Below are 21,098 nucleotides of genomic sequence, written 5' to 3'. Positions count from 1 at the left end.
TGTTAACTGCTGTTTACCGTCCCCTATCACCATTACATGCTGTGAATCATTGGAAATCTTGTACTGTGAGTGTTTTTCGTCTGCTAGGAGTCCCACATGCTTTCATATGCGGCTTTCATGCCTCTTAGTCTCCTTTCGCAGTCATTATTCTATCATATCACCACCACTCCCATGCTGTATTTCGAAGTCTTAAGGAATTGTTGGGTTTTGCATTCTGGAAGTCGATTTTTTTTCGACTAATAGGGCCATTCTTTTTGCTGTCACATGCTGGTTAACGCTTCATTTTAGCCACGGTTAGCAGCTATCTTCTCTTATCATGCCCTTTGATACTTTGCAGGATGGATACTAGTTCTTCGCCTTCGGCGAGTTCTTCCTCCAGCCCTTCTCCGAGCGAGTCAGTGGTCCCTGCTGTTGCCACTAGCTCCGCCTTGGTCACTACTGCAGCACCAGTTCTCCTTGTTTCGCCTGCAGGGACAGTTTACACCACAGCCAACTCAGCCGGGAGCTCAGTTCAGGCTACACCAGCCGTTACCCCTACCAGGCCCTTCTCTCTGCTGGATTGCGGATTCACCCCCCGCTTTCCGCAGCCTGGTATGCTGCCACCGAGGCCACATCAGCAGGCTAGCCAGTTAGCCATCACTTCCAGCCCTTCTAAGGCTGTTGTCGCGGGAGAGGGCACTCTCACACCGTTATCAAAGATGCCCACGATACGTTTCACTTCAGAGGCTCACCGGACTCGGTTAGCCGCTTTACTTCGTTGCCCTCTTTCCTCCACCCGTTTCCTTGCACGGACCGACCTAGAGACCTTAGGCATTTATGAGGAGGTCTGTAGTTTGTTGAATGGGACGGGTATGTCGGGTCTGATTACCATGCAGGAGGCTACCATTCGTATCCCTACATACGAGTTTTTCAGCTCCTACTCCTTTGACACCGACTCTTACTCTGCCAACCCATCTAGCCCTTGCATTCACTTTCGACTCCGCAATGAGTCTCACCACTGGACTCTGGCCCGGTTTGGGCAGGTTTTAGGCCTAGTTAGTGACGGTCCCACCGACCCACCTTGAGACCTCCTTCAGCCACTTTGGGCTGCGCTTACTCACACCCCCTTCCAGGCACGGAAGAGAGCTCATGTTCACTTACCTGCGCCCCGTTACTACTTGCGTCTGTTAGGAGAGACCATTTTTGGGCGCCCTGAGCCCAATAACGTAACCAACACTGAGCTAGCGATTCTCGCGGGGTACCTCAACATTGACTACGGTACCCCGTTTGTTCTAAACATTGCCTATCTAGTAGCTCAGCATTGGAACGGAATTGGGACTCGAGTCAAGACCGCTGTTGTCTGGCGGGCTAGTTACTAGGATTGCCCGCCACCTTTACCCCACTGAGCCTGGATTCACTGCACCCGATGAGATGGCTCACCTTGACCTGGGTGCCATGGCTGACTTCGCCTGGTTCCCAAAGGCGAAGGGGAGCGCGAGGACGTGGAAGATTTGTGGCTCCACGTCTGTTACCTTGCCGTGCTCTACCCTGCCTCCACTCTTACCGCTCCCGTCTGCTGCTGAGGGAGCGAGGCCACCTCTACCTACCTACCACCTTACCTTCACCCCTCCTTCTTCTTCTAGGAAGAGGAAGCGGGAGGCCGGAGCATCTTCCAGCTCTCAGGCTCAGACTCAGGCCCAGGCTGGACCGACCCCCACGCCTCAGCCTACACCCACACAGACTCCTACGCCTGCACCTCCACTTGACCCTCCTTCTGGTTCGGTTTTCCCGGCCAATTTTGTTTGCCCTCCTGCTTTAGGGGCGCCCGAGGTCATGGACCAAGGGCGTCGTGATCCCCTGCTTTTGGATATGTGCAGGTACATTACTGAGATGCGACAGGATATGGCTTTGGCTGTATTCCCGATCTACGAGTACCATATCCGAGTCGACCGACCGATTCCAGAGGGGTGGCCGCATCCCTCCTTCTACCGATACCCAGCGGACGGGTACCCTCCACTTCCTTCTGACTCAGAGGAGTCGGTGGAGGAGACAGCGGTAGCACGAGAGGTGTGGTTGCGGGCTGAGCAAGCAGCACAGCGAGCTGCCAGAGAGGAGGAGAGGGATCCCCCGTTTACACCGACTGGGGAGGACGCGGCTGGAGAGGATGACTAGAAGGTCCCCCTTGTTTGTTGCTGGTTTGGGGAGACCGTTTTTTTGAGTCGGAGTGCCAGAGAGACAGCGGTGCCGACGACGAGTAGCTACTGGTCTACTCACTTCCCCAGTTTTCTGGCTGGTTTGGGGAAGTTCGTGTTTTGTATGTTTTCTTACTCTTTCTATTTCGTCTCCTTTATTTTTCTTTTATTGGTTGTATACTCCCATCCCCCATTTTTCTGCTGGTGTATGCTGGAGGACAACGAGGGCGTTGTTCGTTTTGGTTTGGGGAGGGTATTGCATCCTTTTGAGTCTGCATCCGCATTTGTTTTGCATTCACGTTTAATTTCTCAGTTTGCATTTGTTGTTTATTTTCAAAAAATCCAAAATCCAAAATCCAAAAAAAAAAAAAAAAAAAAAATTAGAAAATGTCAAAATTCAAAAAAAAAAATTTCACGTTTATTTCTGCATTTAGGTTGAGTCGGAACGGTAGATTCCCGTGATGAAAATGCACTATAACTTGTCAATTCACTTGAGCCTTGCACTTTATTGACGGTTTTTAGCTTTGTCATACGCATAGTCTACGAATTTCTGTTCAAATAATAGCTGACTGTCTAGACTTGACCTGATAAATTGGCAAACTACTTAAAAATTCTGAGTTTTAGAGCCATAACTGGTGCCATTCATGACCAGTTCATTAGGAATTTTGAGAGCAGTACTCCTTGCATAGCATGTTCGTCTCATTTGCACATTTATGACATTCAATTTCTCGTCAAATGCATATATTCGGGTTTGTGGTTGGTGTCACATGCAGGGAGGGTCTTGCAAATTCCCCTTTCTTTACATCTTTCACCCATTTAGCTCCATATTGACCAAAACTCGCCTTTTTGACCCATTAGCCACATTCCAAACTAAGCCTGCCTAGTCAAGCTAGTTAGTCTGTCCTTTTGTGGTATGTTTTCCGTTGCAGTTTGGTCCGTAATTCCCGTTTGGAGTTGGTGTTTGTATTAAGGAAGGAGGAAGAAAAAAAAAGTACTGAAAAAGAAAAAAAAAAGAGAAACGTGAAAGAAAGAAGGAAAACAAAAAAAAAGAAAAGGAAATGAAAAAATGATGAGATTCACGTATACAGTGAACAAAAAGAAAGAAAAAATTGTGGAAAAGTTGTACCCTCTTGTCAGAGTTGAGAAGATGTTTGAGGATGTACAATTGAAAAAGGTTGTTTGTTCCAGTTAGTATCTTCAGACGGTGTTTAAAAAGGGGAACTTTGTGACCGTCTAACTCCTCCACTCTTATTCTATATTTTTGAGGAGATTGTGCTTTGAGTCTAGTGAGTTTTGTGCCAAGTGAAGGGCACCTGTGTTTAGTCTTTCAGACAGTTGAGATCCGGATGGTTTATCATGGTCCTGTTAGGAACTAGCTTGACGCTTTTACCTCCACATTTCCATAACTTGTTTTGCCTTTTCTCACCTGAACCTCACTATTCCCATATTATTTGCAAATCCTCGGCTGTGACGGACATTTTCGGTTGGAGTGTGTGCATTAGTACTTGAATTGTCTTTCATTTTTGTTGCATGCATGCTATGTAGGTCGCAGTTAGGCGAGTGACTGTCTTTTCTTCTCTCTTTTACATATAACATTTGCCCTTTGCTTCATGAGAGAAGAGTGACCACGTGAGAGTCCGGTTTTGTTGGTCTTGCAAGGTCGATAGGTCAGCTTTATTTATGAGCAGCTTATAATTCGTTTGCGTATTGACTACTTAGCTTTAACCGTTGATCCTTGTTGCATTAAAGCGGTTTAAGTAGACAAGTTAAGCTAGCTCTGAGTTATCGTTTCCGTTCCATTAGGTTAGTTTTGAGTTTACTCGAGGGCGAGTAAAGGTTTGGTTTGGGGAGATTTGATACGTGCCTAATGTATAGTCTTTTTTGCCTATTTTAGCACGTATTTCTATGCATTTATATACTGTTTTTATAGTATTTTGCCCCGAATTGGCTACTTTGGTGTATTTTGTCCTTTCTGCAGGAATGATCGCGGAAGTAGCGGAACCATACTCCTTTTCGTCCTTTTTGCATGCATTTAGAGGAGACGGGATTGACCCAGAGTAAGACATTGCACTTGGAAGTGTCGTTGCACGCATTACGAGGCGTTTGGGTGGAGACGTGAGCTGAGTTGAAGATACAAGTGCTTGATCGAGCTGTTTGGTGGTCGATCGAGTAGTTCCTAGGCTCCCTGAGGCTCGATCGAGCTATTCCTTACTCGATCGAGTAAGCTGCACATGACCAAGTCCTCGATCGAGTACCCTGCTGGTTGATCGAGGGACTTCTGCTGAGATGTTGGTCGATCGAGTGGTTTAATCCACTCGATCGAGAGGTTATCGACATTATGGGCTTTAATCAGTCCGTGTTTTATTTATTTCCGCATAAACACTTTATGGTTTGGCTATTTAACCTATGATTTATTAGGTTATTAGGCATTCTTTATCATTTTTTTTACTATCTTTCACATTAGAAAACTACTGTTATTTCTCCTACGTTACTTTTACTTCGACTGCTACTCTTACCTTCGGGATTGCTTCATTGGATTCGGGTTCTTTACGCCGGAATTTGCTTGGATTGTAATTCCCTTTCTTCTCTCAATAATAATTAACCTTCTTGTTGCGTTAATTCTTTGTTTGCCTTATTTATTCTTTTGCCCTAGTTTATCTATTATTGCAATTTATTGTTATTCATCATGTTTTCTGCTGGAAAATTATTTGCTGTTAGTTTTATTAAGAATATGAGTAGCTAAACCCTTTCATGTTGGGATTAGGGGATCTGCGGTAGGAAAATGACGACGTAGCGAATGAACTGGACGAATTGATTAAAGAGACTCTGTCACTATAGCAATTTAACTGTAATTTCCGACCTAGTTGAGTGCACGCTTCTATGTCACCCATTAATCTGGCTACAATTAATCCTGGATCGAAAGATTGGACTAAATTGGCCTGCTATAAACAGTAGACTACCCTAATGAGGACGAAAGTTAAGTTAGTGGTATTTTAGGGTGGGAAGTGGACCGAAAGAACCTTCTAATATCCGTCTCGCATTAGTTCGTCTGAGTCATTTACTGCTAAGTTGTTGAACTACCGTAGTGAACCGAATTCCCGACATGTCCCCCTCTTATTGATAGTTTTAATTCACTTTCCTGCTTTACTGCCTTCTGCTTATTTCTCTTTCCCTTCAACTCCGTAGTTTAGAAACCAAACAAACTCAATCAACACCAATTGTTACCATAGGATTAGAAATAGATAGCTATAGTTGCATTACCTCCCTGAGGATTCGATACTCGACTGCCTCTACTACATTTTAGTTGAGACCGTTAGGTTTTATTTTTGACAGGTACGCGACAGACGTGTCACTCTAACTAATGTAGCTAGGGAAGTCGGGTCGATCTCCACAGGGAGATGGAAAAATGTCAGCTCTGTCTAAGTTCGTCACGGTAACCAAATTGGGGGTTTTAATTGGGTTGTTGTTCTAAACTAATGAGAATGAGAGAGAGAGAAAAAAACAAGAAAAAGGATTAAACAGATAAGGAAAACAGCTAAGACAGACGGTTCACCATGATCATTCAGTCAAGTAGTCTAAGTCTCAGGTCAATGCAAGTATGGTCTGAGGAGCGGTGAATATCTCCTTCCGGTCTCAATTCGCCCTAAAGCACAGGTAGCTTAGCTTCCGCCCTCACTACAGTGCCCTAATGTTCGCTACGAGTCTCACCCTTTCCAACCTTCCGGTCCAGGTCAAGGGTTACTATGATAAAAATGTCTAACTGCGTCGACTCGGTTAGACAGATACAATTAACTGCAGCGATTAGCAACAAAGACTACACAAGTATTAACCTAATATGGCAACTACCATTCCTTCATAATCATGGATCCTTTAGCCTTAGCAAGAGGGAATTAGCTTGGGTTGTTGCTTGGATTGCCTTCATTTGGGCAATTCGAATTGCCAACTCCTCACCATGGGTAACAATGCTTTGAAGAACATTGTCCCTTTTTTGGCTCTCTTCTAGAATTTGTGTGAAGAAATTTTATTGGTCTGCCATCACTTGGAGAACCATATTTTGAATGTCAAAGTTGGGCTCATCTTTTGTTTTGGGTGGGTGTGAAAGTGCTCATATTGTGGCATTTGGAATTGGTTGTAAAGTGAGTATTGGGAGGGTGGTTGTTGTGGATATTGGATGTTGGGATTTTGGTGGAAATATTTGGGGTAGTAGTTAGGATTTTCATTATATGAGTTGTAAGGTAGGTTTGTATTAACTTGCTCCTCAAACTCCCTATACCCATTGTAGTCATACTCAAAAGATCCACCACATACTCCATGTACCAAGTCTTGGGTCATCATCATAGCCAAGATAAAGATACAACTACAAACATGGAAACTACAATGAAACGGTAAAAACGACCTTGAGGAACAAGTTCCTCAGGGTTAAAGCACAAATAAAGATAGACAAACAAGTAAGAACTTAATCACATAACACCGTCCTCGTCAACGGCACCATTTTGCTGGTCACGTGGTCGTCACACGCCCAATCAAACACATTTATATTTCTCAACAAAAAACTAGTTAGTGGTTAAGTCGAGGTCGATCCACGGGACAGTGTGCTTTGGGTTCTAAGTCTATCTATCTTTATTTATGCTAGTGTCACAATTGATTTGGGTTGGAGTTGGTGAGTATAAACTAATGGAAGCAATGGAATAAAACAAGCAATGAATTAAGAGATGTAAACAATTAATAAAGATACTAGGATGTCAATGGATCATAAGAGAATCATGGTAAGATAGCACAAATGAGTTATGTGGATGCAAGAAATTTATTTTGTTGGAATTAAGTTAGTTCACGTCATATAATTCATAAGAAGATTTGGGTCCCGGAGCCGTGTCATTTGTGACTTTACAACACCTACAAGTCGACTTAATTCTTCCTATTAGACTACATACATGATAAACCAATTCCTAGGGAAACTTACATCTCGGAGCCGAGTCGGTTAAGACTTTACAACACCTACAAGTCGACTTGGGTTTTCCCTACTTAACAATATGCAAGGTCTAACAAGGCTTGAGTTAGTTTATATCTTACAAGCCTTGTTGAATAGATAAGAGATGGGTAAAAAATGCAAGGTTTCATAGTCTAGCATTTCATCAAACATGACATGTGCATAAGTTGAAGAACAATAAGCTAGCATTTATATGAAATCATTAAGCGTAAATCTATCCCAATATTAACTCCCCTAATCTCCCACTAATCCTAGTTAAGTAACTACTCACTTATTATCATGGAAAACATGTCATCAATGGTGTCAATCATCACAACAAGTATAAACATGATAAAAGAGTGAAGAAATAAGTAATAAAGAATAAAGAGTAAAGGAATTATACCAAACTTAAGATGAACAATTGGAAAGGAAAGAATAATAGAAGAAAACTTGATTGATTGATGAAGAGTTGTCAATTCTCCAATAATAACCTACTAATCTTCAATTACCCAATATTAAACTTGAACAATAATTAAGGAAAGATTAATATTGAATGATTGAGATTAATATATTCTAATCTACTCCTAATCTAATCTAAGGAAGGTTTGCCTCCACTAAGAGGGCTTGATTTAATCTAAGGAAACTTGGTTATTAGCTAGGTAATACAATGGAGTATATATAGTGGTACATTATTAGGTTAAGCAAGGGTATATTAGTAAATAACAATGCTTAAGTGTTTAATAGAGCTTTGCAAGTCCCGATGGACATGCGCGGATCATGTAGCAACTCCCAAGGAAATCCGTGCAGATTTGCTTGAAGCACAGCTTGTCCTGTGAAGGGGATCCGCTCGGACTGGGCATCGGGACGCCCGGATCCTGGTCTGGGACGCTCGTCCTGAGCTCGGGACGCTCGGATCATGGGACAGGGTTCTTCTCCATTCTTGACTGCCTAACAATCCGCTAGTCCTGAGTCCGAGACACCCGGCCTGAGTCTGGGATGCTCGTCTTAAGTCTGGGACGCTCGGCCTGAGTCTGGCATGCCCGGTCTGAGTCTGGCACGCCCGGATTGTGTTCGGGACGCGCGGATCCTGGGACAACTTGTCTATTTGAGCTCGGATTGTAAAATGGACGTCATTTCCGCATCTGGACTCCTATTGGAGTGATTGAAAAACCTAGACCTCTTGATTTTTCGACGTTGTTTCATTTAGAAAATTTTTAGAGCCAAACAAGAAACTCTTTGTTTGGTTCCGAGCAATTTCTTCTTGTAATGGCTTCCTTCTCGTCATCTTTGCTTTTAAGCCTATGATCCTTCTATATACTCTTTATTCCTACATGCTTGGTCATCATTCTTGCCTCCTCTACATACTAGTCCATCCAAGATCGTCAACAAGCTTCCGAATATACGCAAGAGACGGGAATTCCGCCTCATTATCTTCTTTCCTACAAGACATATCCACTGCAATAGGAAAGCAAAATAGGAAGGAATTGACGGATAAAATGGTCATGAAATGCTATATTAGTATGTAAAATGGGCTCAATTAGGGTACTAAATGTGCGCAATTAAGAGTCACATCATGTTCGTTATTTGGGATGATAACCAAAGAGAGGAAATGCGTTGCTATATTTAGAGGTGATGGTAATAGAGTAGTTATATGAAAGATGGTGGTGTCTTGGTGTCGTCACCAATGGTTAAGGAAGATGCTAAATAGGGAAGTTAGACCTTCCAAAGAGGTTGATTTTGTGGAGGCCTGGTTGGTATATATGGTTGTGAGGGAGTATAAGATGTGGATATAGGAGGTGTTTGCTAGTAGATAGGTACTTATGATATGGTTATGTTTGTCGGTGGTAGTAATTGTGCGGATGGGAGGATAGGTTTTGAAGGGTGTCTGAGTTAAGTTTGGGTGAGGGATATCCATTATCAAGTTGTAACTTACGTGATTAGGATTGGCTAGTTAGATTTGATTATGGATCTATGTCGTGTTTAATTGATCGTGTGAGGTTCTGACCTCATGAGTGGTAGTATGGTATGGTGTTCATAAATTGTTATCTAATAATTCCATGTAATATGTTGTGTTTTGGTGATCTAATAAAGCGGTATTAAGGAACTTTTCTTTTATCAAGGAAGTTATACTGAGTCTGTAATCATGAGATAGTATAAGTTGCGATGTTTAACAATGTGGTTGTGGTGCCTCAAGTTACGATACGAGCACGGTACTCCGTGTTGCGATGCATGTATTTTCGCGCTGCGGTGCGGTCTGGCTGTTGGTGGCGGTGTTGGGATGCCGTCATTTGTTTTGGTGGAGTAGGTGGGGTACTTGTGAGATGGACATTTGAAAGGTTATGTCAGTCTAGTATAGGCATATAGATTATTGTTTTGTTTATCGCCGTTTCTTTTAATTTTGACTTGTGGGTAAGACTAGAGTATAATATGGAAGAGAATTGCACATGTGGTCGATGTTGTCATAGTTACAGTGATACCTTGATTAAGAAACATAGTTGGGGGAGTTGGTTGGAACACTTTCAATCTTATGTTAGATGACACTTTTGTTGACATAGTTGTGGTAAGTAATTAGCGGAACATGTGGGTACTGAGCTGGAAGTTGTAGTTGGCCATAGTCTTTTATCGGAACAGTAAGTATAAAGTGTTTGGAAATTAGTATCATGTCAAGTTATGGACGAGTTTGATAACAATAAAAAGGGAATTTGAGGATCAAGTAGGTGTGTAACAATTTTGGGTCCTAAGTTAGGTGATGGGGATAAGTACGTGAATAGACAAAAATGTGGTTGTGCGGTAATGTGGGTGAGTTGTGGTAGTGATTATGTTGAGGATTTTGTGGTATATGTTAGGTGGTGTGCGGAATGATTAAGAGTATAGAATTAGGGAGAGAGAGCCATGGGAATGGGAATGGTTATCGGTGTTAAGGTTATAGTCGGTTATCAGTTACATGAGATGGTAATAAGGGGAAGGAATAGCAAAGGATCTAGTACTACTTGGGTTACGAGGACGTAACATTTATCTTATAAAGAGTAGGATGCGACAAAGAGAGTTTGATGGTTATGCATACGGTGGTATATTTGGAAGTGTTGAGTCTTGATGTGAAATAAAAGATGGAATTGTGGTTGATGTTATGAAAGGTATAGGTTATGCTTGTAGTAGTATGTATTTTATGTGTATGGTTATGGAGTAAGGTTGTAGGTAAGTATGGTTACGATAGTGTTGACACTTTTGGGTGGTGTCGTTTATGAGTGTGAGTAAACTTCGAGGACGAAGTTCATTTTAAGGGTGGTAGAATGTAACAACTCGCTTGGTATATAGTGGTGATTGGAATTGTTAGTGAGCGGTATGGAAGTAAGACAAAGTTGGCGGAACATGTGTTGTTGGTATTCGATAGAGTTATGGAGTTAGGTGGGATACTATATGGTTGATGCTATGTTGTGGGCTACATTTTAGGTAGGCGTTAGGCGTTGTTCGGTGCGTTTGTGTCGAGGATGAAGGATGAGAGTTGTGGAGTGATAGTTGGTGGAGTGGCATGTGTGCTTGCCATGTAGGTATGGGCATGAACTTTGGGCACGAAGTTCGTTTTTAAGGAGGGAAGACTGTAATACCACGATTTTCCGAGTCTAGCTTACTCGGCCGAATGGGGCTAACTCGACCGAGTAAGGTGTCGTGTGTTTTCTGGTCAGTCTACTGTCCAGGAACACTCGGCCGAGTAGTGTAATACTCGGCCGAGTAAGGGGTACTAGGCCGAGTACTCCAGGTACTCGACCGAGTAACCGGTCTGACGGGATTAATTTCCGCGGTTTGATTAAGGGTGATTAAAGATTTTATAAACCTCGTTAACAGTTTCTAATTCATTTAAAAAAAAACCTAAACTACGTTCTTCACTCATCTAATGACCCTTAATCACTATCAAGGCAATTAATCGTTCGTGAGTCTTTCGTTCATCTCTTTCGCATCAGTTTCGCCAGTAAGTCACTAGTATTGTGTCTTTTGATTAGATCTGTCTCATAGGATTTTGCTCTAATGATTAAATTTGGGGGAAAGGTGGATTGGCTTATTTGTGATTAGTATTGTTGTGATTGTTATTAGGTGAAGGATTCGTAGAGTAACAATTATAGCTTCCGCTATGTGCTTATGATTCGGATTTGTGAAAAGATTAAAGGATAATCCATTCTAATCTACTCCTAATCTAATCTAAGAGAGATTTATTTAATCTAAGGGAACTTGGTTGTTAGCTAGGTAATACAATGGAGTATATATACATCATTAGGTTAAGCAAGGGTAGATTAGTAAATAACAATGCTTAAGTGTTGAATAGAGCTTTGCAAGTCCCGAGGGAAATGCGCGGATCATGTAGCAACTCCCAAGAAAATCCACGCGGATTGGCCTGAAACACGGCCTGTCCTGTGAGGGGATCCACTCGGACTGGGCATCGGGACACCCAGATCCTGGTTTGGGACGCTCGTCTTGAGCTCGGGACGCTGGAATCCTGGGACAGGGTTCTTCTCCATTCTTGACTGCCTAACAATCCGCTCGTCCTGAGTCTGGGACGCCCGGCCTGACTCTGGGACGCTTGTCCTGAGTCTGGGACGCCCGACCTGAGTCTGGGACGCCCGGATTGAGTTCGGGACACGCGGATCCTGGGACAGCTTGTCTATTTGAGCTCGGATTGTAAAACGGACGTCATTTCCTCATCCAGACTCCTATTGGAGTGATTCAAAAGCCTAGACCACTTGATTTTTCGACGTTGTTTCATATAGCATATTTTCAAAGCCAAACATGCAACTCTTGGCTTAGTTCCCAGACATTTCTTCTTTTAATGGCTTCCTTCTCGTCATCCTTGCTTTTAAGCCTATGATCCTTCTATATACTCTTTATTTCTACATCTTTGGTCATCATTCTTGCCTCCTCTTTATACTAGTCAATCCAAGATCGTCAACAAGCTTCCAAATATGCGCGAGAGACGGGAATTCCGCCTCATTATCTTCTTTCCTACAAGACATATACAATGTAATAGAAAAGCAAAATAGGAAGGAATTGACGGATAAAATGGTCATGAAATGCTATATTAGTATGCAAAATGGGTTCGATTAGGGGACTAAATGTGCGCAATTAAGAGTCACATCGAACATCCCCAAACCGAACCTTTACTCGTCCCGAGTAAAGAGGTGACTAGAACTAGACCTTTATTTAAACTATCTTAGTAATAATATAACCGATGTGAGACAATTAGCGGGTCTCGCTCCGCCCCTTCAACTCACAACAAAACACCCATGAGGTAAGATGCCTTCTTTCAAGGCAAGTTGGGGCTTGCCAAAATGGTGATACATCCAAGCATTAAGCACACAAAAGAAGTAATGGATGCATCTACAAAAGAATAGCCACTTTCCTCATATAAGTGGCGGAAAGCATCTACAAGGGAAGCAATTTAAGGGTATACACTTCATCATAGATATTGTTTCTCCAAACTACTAAGTCTAAAAGGATACCAACAAATCACCTCCAAGTTGTGTCAAACTAGGGTACTTTTATCCTCAATCGCTAAATGCTTTCATCAAGAGTAGACTTCCTATAGTGTTAGAAACACTGTAGGATCGCGGAATTCCCCCTCTTGCCTAGACAAGAAGAAGGGCCGTCCCCTCTCCACCATGCAACAAAAAATGAGATCAATGGATAGAAAGGGTTTCAAGATGCATGAGTTTCATAATGGTAGTTTGCTTTTTGATTTGTTTTTTCCCCCAATTTCTTGTGGTATTTGACTTTTTGAGAACATTTTTTTTGCCACTTTTGATGTTTGGCATTTTGATACTTGGCAAATTTTTCAATCTTTTCATATTTGAATATTTTTCAAAGTAACCCCATTTTTGTAGCAAAGGTACTTTTATTGAAGCATAAGAGTCTATTTTTGCTCCTCTTTTCATTGATGCATTTTTGTGCAAACTTTTTGATTTTCATTTTCGTACTTGAACTCAATTTGGAGATTTTTGTGCCCATTCCCTTTTTGTTGGCAAAATATGATGATAGAAGTGCAAGAATGGTTGCATGGTTTCAAAGGTCACCTTGGAATAAACGGTAGTCAAGGAGTTATCACAACACAAGGTACTCTTGACTAGGCCTTAGTCCATGGGTCAAAAGATACTAGTATGACACATCCTAGGGTGTCTTGAGGGTATTCTAGCAAACAAAGTCTCAAGGAGAAAAATTATCTACAAGGGCCTTATATACACTTGTCAAGCTTCCCAAATAGGCATTTTCACAAAAAAATTCTAACCATGCAAACTACATGCCATGATGCAACTAACATATATACAACTCTAATGCATATGCTTCTATCAACTAGTATGCCATGTAATCTAAATGCAAACTTTTAGCAACACATTGGTTCATACCGCATCAATCAAAAGATAGCCACATTGTCATTAACATATAAAAAGGAGGACGGAGATTTGGAAAGATCATACCATGCGGTCTTCTATTTCCTTCATGCCTCGAATGTGGCGTAGTCAACCCAATGGGATAAGAGTGACAAACAAACAAACAAATATATACAATATATACAATCCTACACAACAAAGGAAAGAACATATTTTTGGAATTTTTAAATTTTCAAATTTTTATGGATTTTGTATTTATGAAATTAAAGAACATATTTTTGGTATGTTTCGAAATTTTTCAATTTTTATGTATTTTGAAATATAAATTCCCATCCCCCACTTTATTTTGGACATTGTCCTCAATGTACATGTAAGAGTCGGAATGAAAAAGAAATATATGTTTTTTGGATTTTTAAAGTTTTATGGAAATTGAAGTACAAATGCAATGATATGAATGAATGCATGCTCTAACTAAATGCAATTCTATATGACATATATAACAAATGAATGCAATCTAAACTACACTAAATGATGCATGTTCTAAGTAAACGCTTAGGCCACCTATGATCAAACCTTCCCAAACCGATTTAAGTACTATTTCTAGTGTAGGAGAAATGAGGTTTGGTCATTAGTGACTTTGCATGAATGCAAATGTAACTAACTAAATGGGACATGTGAAATATATTACAATGCAAGCTATACTTTATGATTGATTGTGATGTATGTTACTTCATGGTTGAACCTCCCCAAACCGCTCAAAACATCATCTAAAGTACCAAAGATGGAGGTTTAATCATGAGGTAAGTAAATGAATGCAAGCTAAATGTATATGTATAAAACTAAATGCAAGACTAAATGCAGTGCAAAGTCAAAGGATAAGATATCTTACAAATGGTGGTTTGAGGGAGGACTCCACCAAACTCATCCTTATTGCCATGGTTATTGATGCTATCCATGTTGCTCAATGCTCTCAAAAACCAGTCAAAGGCTTGGGCACAATCCTCAAATAAGCAAAGATAGAACCATGGCCACTTCAAAATGGAATAGAGCCAATCCTCCACAAGGGGCTTTTCATTGAAATTTCTCCCCTTTACCTTGGCCTTTTTATCATAGCCTTTTTGGCTCTCCAAATTAGCAAGCTTACAATTCTTGTAATCGGGAGGCTTCCATTCTCTCCCGTCTCCCTCAAATATGGTGATGATGATAGCATTTGGATTTATAAATCCTTCAAGAATAGAAGGATAATTCTCATAGTATTGATGACGGGGTACCTTAGGAATTTAGATTGTGGGTGCTAAGTCTCCACAAGTAAGCTCATTCATAGCTTTGCTCTTGAGCTTCTCCACCAAGTACCTTGTATACAACAATTTGAGCTTTTGGAGAAGGTTTACCATATCATCTCCAACAATCATAGGTTCCATGGTGGGTGCGAAAAGGTCTTCATGGTCAATAGGAAAGAGGAATTCATCTTCTTCATGGAAACATACCTCAAACTTCTCAAGGATGGGCTCCTCAAGTGAGGCAATGTCATAACTTCTTTCCTCTTCTACATTCCAATAGTCATTGAAAGACACATATTCCGCATAAGCTTCTTTCATAGGCTTCTCATCATCACTATCTTCATATGAATCATAAATGGGGGCTCTTCTCCTTCTCATCAACTCTTTCTCCAACACCTCAACATCCACATCAAATGACACACCCTCATACTCACAAAGGCTAAGAGTATTTAGCTTAATCAACCTCATATCTTCTTCATTAAACACCACACTTTCATACTCACAAGAGCTCAAGGAGATTGGCTCTTCCCATTTCTCATCAAAGGTAGCTCATTCAAACTCGCATTCATGATCAATGTCTAAGGATTGGTGAGGAGTAGTAACTTGGGCTTTCTTCATTTGGGCAATTTGAATTGCCAACTCCTCACCATGGGTAACAATGCTTTGAAGAACATTGTCCCTATTCTGGCTCTCCTCTAGCACTTGTTTGAAGAAATTTTATTGATCTCCCATCATTTGGAGAACCATATTTTGAATGTCAAAGTTGGGCTCATCTTTTTGTTGTGGGTGGGTGTGAAAATGCTCATATTGTGGCATTTGGAATTGGTTGTAAAATGAGTTTTGGGTGGGTGGTTGTTGTGGATAATGGGTGTAGTGATTTTGGTTGGGAAAGTTGGGGTAGTAGTTAGGACTTTCATTGTATGAGTTGTAAGGTAGATTTGTGTTGACTTGCTCCTCAAACTCCCCATACCCATAGTCATACTCAAAACATCCACCACATACTCCATATGTCAAGTCTTGAGCCATCATCATAGCTAAGATAAGGAAACAACTACAAGCACGGACATTACAATAAAACGGTAAGAACGAACCTTGAGGAACAAGTTCCTCAAGGTTAAAGCACAAGAAACGAAATTCCCTAGCAACCAAGGCTCCTCAAGAAGAAGCACAACTATAACTAGACAAAAGAATAATTCAAATACACAACACCGTCCCCGGTAACGGCGCCATTTTGATGGAGTGTGTTGTTGTATGCCCTCAAACACATTTATACCCAACTATTAGCATAGCAAGCAAGTCGGGGTCGATCCACGGGACGGGGGTACTCAAATTGTTCAATCTAATTGTAGTTGCACTTAGGGTTGTCACAATTGATTTGGTTTGAAGATTCTAAACTAATGAAAGCAATAAAGTAAATAAAGATGTAAACAAATAATAAAGGGATACTAGGATGTCATGGGATCTTAGGGGAATCATGGTAAGATAACATAAATGAGTTATATAGATGCAAGCAATTTATTATTATTGGATTTAAGTTCGTTCATGTCATATAGTTCATAAGAAGATTTGGGTCCCGGAGCCGAGTCATTTGTGACTTTACAACACCTACAAGTCGACTTAATTCTTCCTATTAGACTACATGCATGATAAATCAATTCCTAGGAAAACTTACATCTCGGAGCCGAGTCGGGTAAGACTTTACAACACTTACAAGTCGACTTGGGTTTTCCCTATTCAACTTTATGCAAGGTCTAACAAGGCTTGCGTTGGTTTATATCTTACAAGCCTTGTTAATAGATAAGAGATGGGCAAAAAATGCCAGGTTTCATAGTCTAGCATTTCATCAAACATGATATGTGCATAAGTTGAAAAACAATAAGCAAGCATTCATATGAACTCATTAAGCATAAATCTATCCCATGATTATCTCCCCTAATCCTCCACAAATCCTAGTTAAGTAACTACTCACTTATTATCAAGGAAAACATGTTATCAATGGTGTCAATCATCACAACAAGTCTAAACATGATAAAAGAGTGAAGAAATAAGCAATAAAGAGTAAAGAGTAAAGAGATTATACCAAACTTAAGATGAACAATTGGAAAGGAAAGAACAATAGAAGAAAACTTGATTGATTGATGAAGAGTTGTCAAATCTCCAAATAATAACCCAATAATCTTCAATTACCCAATAATAAAGCTTGAAAAATAATTAAGGAAAAATTAATGTGTAATTTGTGTAAAGATTAATGTGTAATATATTCTAATATACTCCTAATCTAATCTAAGAGAGATTGATTTAATCTAAGGGAACTTGGTTAATAGCTTGGTAATACAATGAGTATATATAGTGGTACATCATTAGGTTAAGCAAGGGTAGATTAGTAAATAACAATGCTTAAGTGTTGAATAGATGTTTGCAAGTCCCGAGGGAAATGCGCGGATCATGTAGTAACTCCCAAGGAAATCCGCGCCGATTGGCTTGAAACACGGCTTGTCCTGTGAGGGGATACGCTCGGACTTTGCATCGGGACGCCCAGATCCTGGTCTGGGACGCTCGTCCTGAGCTCGGGACGCTCGGATCCTGGGACAAGGCACTTCTCCATTCTTGACTGCCTAACAATCCGCTCGTCCTAAGTCTGGGACGCCCGGCCTGAGTCTTGGAAGCTCGTCTTGAGTCTGGGACGCCCGGCCTGAGTCTGGGACGCCTGGATTGAGTTCGAGACGCACGGATCCTGGGACAGCTTGTCTATTTGAGCTCGGGTTATAAAACGGACGTCATTTCCTCATCCGGACTCCTATTGGAGTGATTCAAAAGCCTAGACCACTTGACTTTACAACAACTACAAGTCGACTTAATTCTTCCTATTAGACTACATGCATGATAAACCAATTCCTAGGGAAACTTACATCTCGGAGCCAAGTCGGTTAAGACTTTACAACACCTACAAGTTGACTTGGATTTTCCCTATTCAACTCTATGCAAGGTCTAACAAGGCTTGGGTTAGTTTATATCTTACAAGCCTTGTTCAATAGATAAGAGATGGGCAAAAAGTGCCAGGTTTCACAGTCTAGCATTTCATCAAATATGATATGTGCATAAGTTGAAAAACAATAAGCAAGCATTCATATAAACTCATTAAGCATAAATCTATCCCATGATTAACTCCCCCAATCCTCCACTAATCCTAGTTAAGTAACTACTCACTTATTATCCTGGAAAACATGTTATCAATGGTGTCAATCATCACAAGAAGTGTAAACATGATAAAAGAGTGAAGAAATAAGCAATAAAGAGTAAAGATATTATACCAAACTTAAGATGAAAAATTGGAAAGGAAAGAATAATAGAATAAAACTTGATTGATTGATGAAGAGTTGTCAAATCTCCAAATAATAACCCAATAATCTTCAATTACCCAATAATAAAGCTTGAACAATAATTAAGGAAAGATTAATGTGTAATTTGTGGAAAGATTAAAGAATAATCTATTCTAATATACTCCTAATCTAATCTAAAAGAGATTGATTTAATCTAAGGGAACTTGGTTGTTAGCTTGGTAATACAACGAGTATATATAGTGGTACATCATTAGGTTATGCAAGGGTAGATTAGTTAATAACAATGCTTAAGTGTTGAATAGAGCTTTGCAAGTCCCGAGGGAAATGCGCGGATCATGTAGCAACTCCCAAGAAAATCCGCGCGGATTGGCTTGAAACACGGCCTGTCCTGTGAGGGGATCCGCTTTGATTGGGCATCGGGACGCACGGATCCTGGTCTGGGACGCTCATCCTGAGCTCGGGACGCTCGGATGCTCGGACAGGGTTCTTCTCCATTCTTGACTGCCTAACAATTCGCTCGTCCTGAGGTTGGGACGCCCGGCTTGAGTCTTGGAAGCTCGTCTTGAGTCTGGGAAGCCCGGATTGAGTTCGGGATGCGCGGATCCTGGGACAGCTTGTCTATTTGAGCTCGGATTGTAAAATGGACGTCATTTTCTCATCCGGACTCCTATTGGACTGGTTCAAAAGCCTAGACCACTTGATTTTTCGACGCCTTTTTATCTAGCATATTTTTAGAGCCAAAAAAGCAACTTTTGGTTTGGTTCCGAGCAATTTCTTCTTGTAATGGCTTCCTTCTCGTCACCCTTGCTTTTAAGCCTATGATCCTTCTATATACTCTTTATTCCTACATCCTTGGTTATTTTGCTTGCCTCGTCTTTATACTAGTCCATCTAAGATCATCAACAAGCTTCCAAATATGCACGAGAGACGGGAATTCCGCCTCAGTATCTTTTTTCCTACAAGACATATTCAATGCAATAGGAAAGCAAAATAGGAAGGAATTGACGGATAAAATAGTCATGAAATGCTATATTAGTATGCAAAATGGGTTCAATTAGGGGACTAAATGTGCGCAATTAAGAGTCACATAATTTACCTCCAAAGAGAGAGGTGGATTTTAATATTTAGTTGAAACCTGGGACAAGACCTATTTCTAAAGCACCTTACAGGTTGGGACCAAAGGAGTTGGAGGAGTTAAAGAAGCAGTTGGAGGAATTGCTAGAAAACGGATATGTAAGGCTAAGTGTGTTGCCCTGGGGAGCACCTGTGTTGTTTGTTAAGAAGAAGGATAGAAGCATGAGATTGTGTATAGATTACAGGGAGTTGAATATGGTGACGATTAAGAATAGATACCTTTTGCCTCGAATTGATGATTTATTTGATCAGTTGAGTGCAGCTGGAGTTTTCTCTAAGATTGACTTGAGGTCGGGTTACCACCAATTGAGAGATAAGGAAGAAGATGTACCTAAGACAGCCTTTAGGACGAGATATGGATACTATGAGTTTGTAGTTATGCCTTCTGGTTTGACTAATGCATCTGCAGTATTTATGGATTTGATGAATAGAGTGTTTAGTCCTTACCTTGATCAATTTGTCGTTATCATTATTGATGATATATTGGTGTACTCTAAGGATAGAGAGGAGCATGAGAAGCATTTGAGGATTGTGTTACAGACTTTAACAGACTTTGGTTGGATAAGGTAGCATTTCTGGGTCATGTGGTGTTAAAGGAGAGAGTGTCAGTTGATCCAGGAATGATTGAGGCAGTGTCTAACTTGGAGAAACCGAAAAACGTGGCTGATGTAAGGAGTTTTCTTTGGTTAGCTGGCTACTACAGGAGGTTTGTGAATGATTTCTCTAAGATAGCTAAGCCTTTGACATCTTTGATGAGAAAGAAGAACAGGTTTAAGTGGGATGAGAGTTGTGAGTCGGCTTTTCTAACTTTGAAGGAACGCTTGACCACAACTCCTATATTAGCTTTACCTGAACGAAGTAAGGATTTTGAGGTGTATACCGATACTTCGAAAAATGGTTTGGGGTGTGTGCTGATGCAAAGAGGGAAATTAATCGCTTATGCTTCAAGACAGTTGAAACCGTATCAGGAGAATTATCCAACGCACGATCTGGAGCTAGGGGCGGTCGTGTTTGCTCTTAATTTATGGAGGCATTATTTATATGGAGCTACTTTTAAGGTATTTTCTAATCATAAGAGCCTTAAGTATATTTACACGCAGAAAGAGCTTAATATGAGACAAAGGAGGTGGATAGAACTGATTGGAGATTATGATATGGAGATAGTTTATCATGAGGGGAAGGCTAACGTGGTAGCGGATGCTTTGAGTAGGAAGTCAGTTCATGGTTTATGTTTAGCTATGTCGCGGGTTAAGTTGCATGATCAATTAAAGGATATGGGAATATGTGTGATAAGAAAAGGGGATTCAGTTGTGGATTTGACGGTTGAACCAAAGCTGTATACTGAGGCCAAAGAGAAGCAGAAAGGAGATTCGAAATTGGATAAGTGGCGTGCGGCCGTAGAGGAGGGTGCGTCATCACGGTTTGTCATAGGAATAGATGGTGGTTTAAGATTTGAGGGAAGATGGTGTGTGCCTGATGATGAGGACTTGAAAAGAAATATTTTGACCGAAGCACATTCTACACCATAATCTGTGCATCCTGGAGGAGATAAGTTGTATAAGGATTTGCAGAAAACGTTTTGTTGGCCTGGGATGAAGAACGAGGTTGCTGAGTTTGTTTCTAGATGTTTGGTTTGCGAAAGGGTGAAAGGTGAGCATAAGAGACCACATGGTAAGATACAGTCTTTGGATGTGCCTGAATGGAAGTGGGAGAACATTTCTATGGATTTTATTGTTGGTTTACCTCGCACCCAGAAAGGGAATAATATGATTTGGGTGGTAGTAGATCGTTTGACTAAGATAACACACTTTATTCCTATGAAAGACACGTGG

The 21,098-nt window shown here is 40.9% G+C and overlaps 1 protein-coding gene across 1 annotated transcript; it reads left to right on the top strand.

Moving 5' to 3' along the window:
• Positions 1-338: 338 nt before the first annotated feature.
• Positions 339-20,795, top strand: LOC141613487 (uncharacterized). Its single transcript, XM_074432228.1, has 4 exons — positions 339-591; positions 19,676-19,752; positions 19,833-20,324; positions 20,427-20,795. Exons 1-4 carry the CDS (start codon positions 339-341, stop codon positions 20,793-20,795), a joined length of 1,191 nt encoding a protein of 396 aa, XP_074288329.1.
• Positions 20,796-21,098: the final 303 nt, after the last annotated feature.

The sequence above is a fragment of the Silene latifolia genome, chromosome 11, assembly GCF_048544455.1.
Source record: "Silene latifolia isolate original U9 population chromosome 11, ASM4854445v1, whole genome shotgun sequence".
In the NCBI taxonomy this organism is placed as follows: Eukaryota; Viridiplantae; Streptophyta; class Magnoliopsida; order Caryophyllales; family Caryophyllaceae; genus Silene; species Silene latifolia.
Note: the sequence above shows the minus strand (reverse complement) of the source record. Positions and strands in the feature narration are given on the sequence as shown.